Here is a 2,814-nt window from a genome sequence, read left to right as displayed (position 1 = left end):
GGGAGCTCTGGTCTCACGGCCGCCGCGTCCCCATTTCCAGACCGAAGTGCTGCGAGGGTGCAAGCTTTCATCCCAAGGGATCGCCACGCTGTCAACCGCATCCGACGCGCTTCTCTCAACAGGTCATGCAACGCGGACGGATGTTGGCTGAAGCGGGGTTTGGATCAATCTGCAAAGCCAAGTTTAGAGTCAAAAAAAAAACAACCCACAAAACCCTCAGCAATGGGCACGTTCCAGCCATTGCCACCAGCCCTCCCAGCCCAGGGGGATCCGTTACCTCTGAATACAGCGGAGGTGGTCGGAAGCGAAACTCCTGGATGTAGGCAAAGAAGGGACCTTCCAGGATGCCGCCGAGTTCGCTGCGGCACGGCGGAGCCAGGCTCTGCTCAGCCTCTGGGCTGGATACGACCGCCGAGTATTCAGGGGGAGCTGAAGAGCGAAGAGAACCGTCAGGGATTAGGGAACACTTTTCCATTAATGGGAGACACGCAGGTAAAAGGGCTTCAAATCCATTATTTCCCAAACCATCCCAGTTCCCCGGGGCAGGAACCCAGGAGATGCAGCACCACAACCAAAAAAGTAAAAAAAAAAAAAGCAAAAGCTGGCCCTGGAGCAAGAGGCACGGCTGAGAACTTGCTCTGACCCTCGCTATCCAGAGCGGGATGACCGGGGGGTTTTGCAGCACCCAGACAGATCCCAGGGAGAGGGAGACGCTCACCCTCCGGCTGCTCCGGGATGGTGCTCAGCCAGTCCAGGTTGATGCTGTACTGGCTGCTGACGCTGGATGTGCGGCTCCCGAACGGATGCAGCGGGATGGTTCCGATGACAAGCGGCAGTTCAAGGAGCAGCTTGGACGTCCCAGGAATATCCACACAAACCTGCAGAGACGGGAGAGAGCAGGGAAGCTTAGCTGTTGGCGTGTTCCCAGGTCGGAGGGGCAGGTATCCCCCCAGAGCACGGGCTTGCGCCGGCCAGGAGGGAATTCTTGCAGCGGGATGCGAAGGGAGATGCAAAAGCTCCCGCACGAGCCCTTGTGCTGTGCGTGAGGGGCAACGGGGAGAAGGCAAGACCTTACACAAATCACCAGCCCCCCCAAAATCTCTGCACCGACCCAAAGCGGGCACAATGGGCGTTGGCGAGAAGGGGAACGCTCGGCGCTGAGCTGAGCCTCCCGCAACGCTCCCCGCGAGGTCCCTCACCTTCAGGGAGTATTCCACCTGGATGATGCGGCACTGGAGGATGGACGGACCCACCGGCGGGATCTTCAGCGCCCGCCCGTGCCACACTTCACGCTTCCCCGCCGCGATGGAGTCACCGACGATGCTGGTCACCACCGACGACTTCTGCTTCTTGGTGCCCCGAGCGATGAAGGTCTGAGTCTGGATGATGGCCGCCTTGGGCACCACCGCTCGGGTTGTGCAGTTGTCGATCTCCGCAAAGATAGGGATGACCTCACCTACCAAAACAGATGCACATGTTGGAGGAGGGGAGACGGAGCCCGGTCCTGCCTTAAGGGATTCCTGCATGGGATCACCGAGGGTTGGTCACGCTCTCTGGCACCGCAGGCACAAGGTTTCATCTAACAGGAGCCCGTCCCCAGGAGGCTGCGCACACCAGGTGCACACACTCAAGCTCTCCGACCGATTTCGTGCCAGAAGTCAAGAGCCCACCTCGCAGCGACCCCAAATCCCCTCCCGCGGGGCTCTGCCCCAGGTACCAGCGCATCGTCTCACCTGGGGTATAGCCTTTTCGGTCGATCTTGGCAGTCACAGAAACCTGGCCACGATTGCAGTACCAGGCACGAGCGTGTTTCTCCTTGGCACCCGCCTGGGGAGCCTGGAGAAAGGGAAAAATTCAAGCTATTTAGTGAGAAAGTACAAAACCCAAAGCAAGCACCTCTCTGGCACCGAGAACCTGCCGCGGAGCATCAGCAGCTTCTCAGGTATCTGATGCAAGACGCCGTCGCAATGCATTAAAGTTTCCAAAAACTACGAGAGACACAGATGACCCCCGCCCGCTCCAGGTAACGCTGGAGGGCACGAGTTACACGGGGGACAATATTCCCTCTGGAAATCAGGTCTGCGTTGTCCCGCCGAGGGGAGGTAGACACCCACACACCGTCCCCGTGGGCTTCCCGGGGAAGTTCTGGATGCCGCTGCCCCAAGGCGGAGCAGGGAGCGGGGGGCTCACCAGCAGCGCAGGCGTGTTGATGTCGATGGGTTCAATCACGGTGAACTCCTTCTTCGCCTTCTTCGCTGTCGCCCAGGGTCTGTGCAGTTTGGCTTTCACCCAGTAGCGCACGCTGCCGTGCTTTCCCTCGAAGGAGGTAGCCAGCGTCCTGCGTACAAGCAAGGAGCGATTTAGAAGGGCTTTGCTGAAAGAATCTCCTTTTCGAGGTGCCCCGTCCCCCCTCCCAGGGCCTGTGTCCCGCACCAAGCGGCTCCTTTCCCCCTTTGCATTAAGGCAACCAAAAAAAAAAATAAAATAATGTCGACTTACTCGGGGAGCTGGAAGGTGAAGGGGAACTCGTGCCTCCCTGCCTGTAGGACGGTGACTTCACCGTTGTCTGCGGGTAGAACAGATTTAAGACGATTATCTCCCTCCTGCAGAACTTCCTCCCTGGGCAAATGGGCGGCGGAGATGCACGTTACACAGCAAAAGAGCAGCACGACGGCACGGGAATATTTGTGCCAGGGTTAAACTGCGGCGGCAATAACACAGCTGTGACACGAGAACCGGGCACGGCCCGCGGACGATGGGCACTGCCTGCTTTCCACGTGTCTCCAGGCACGCGCGACCCCCGGGGACACCCCC

General features: G+C 59.2%; 1 protein-coding gene across 1 annotated transcript; it reads right to left on the bottom strand.

Annotated features, from left to right (window-relative positions):
- Nucleotides 1-115: 115 nt before the first annotated feature.
- ARRDC2 (arrestin domain containing 2) lies at nucleotides 116-2,619 on the bottom strand (the record flags this gene model as incomplete). Its single annotated transcript, XM_009697929.1, has 7 exons — nucleotides 116-169; nucleotides 278-429; nucleotides 719-878; nucleotides 1,200-1,456; nucleotides 1,734-1,836; nucleotides 2,191-2,338; nucleotides 2,500-2,619. Coding segments are annotated over 7 exons (994 nt in total), but the record flags the coding sequence as incomplete, so codon positions are not given.
- Nucleotides 2,620-2,814: the final 195 nt, after the last annotated feature.

The sequence above is a fragment of the Cariama cristata genome, unplaced genomic scaffold (genome assembly GCF_000690535.1).
Source record: "Cariama cristata isolate BGI_N322 unplaced genomic scaffold, ASM69053v1 scaffold26553, whole genome shotgun sequence".
Taxonomy (NCBI): Eukaryota; Metazoa; Chordata; class Aves; order Cariamiformes; family Cariamidae; genus Cariama; species Cariama cristata.
The sequence above is the reverse complement of the archived record's forward strand: the minus strand, read 5'-3'. Positions and strand labels throughout refer to the sequence as shown.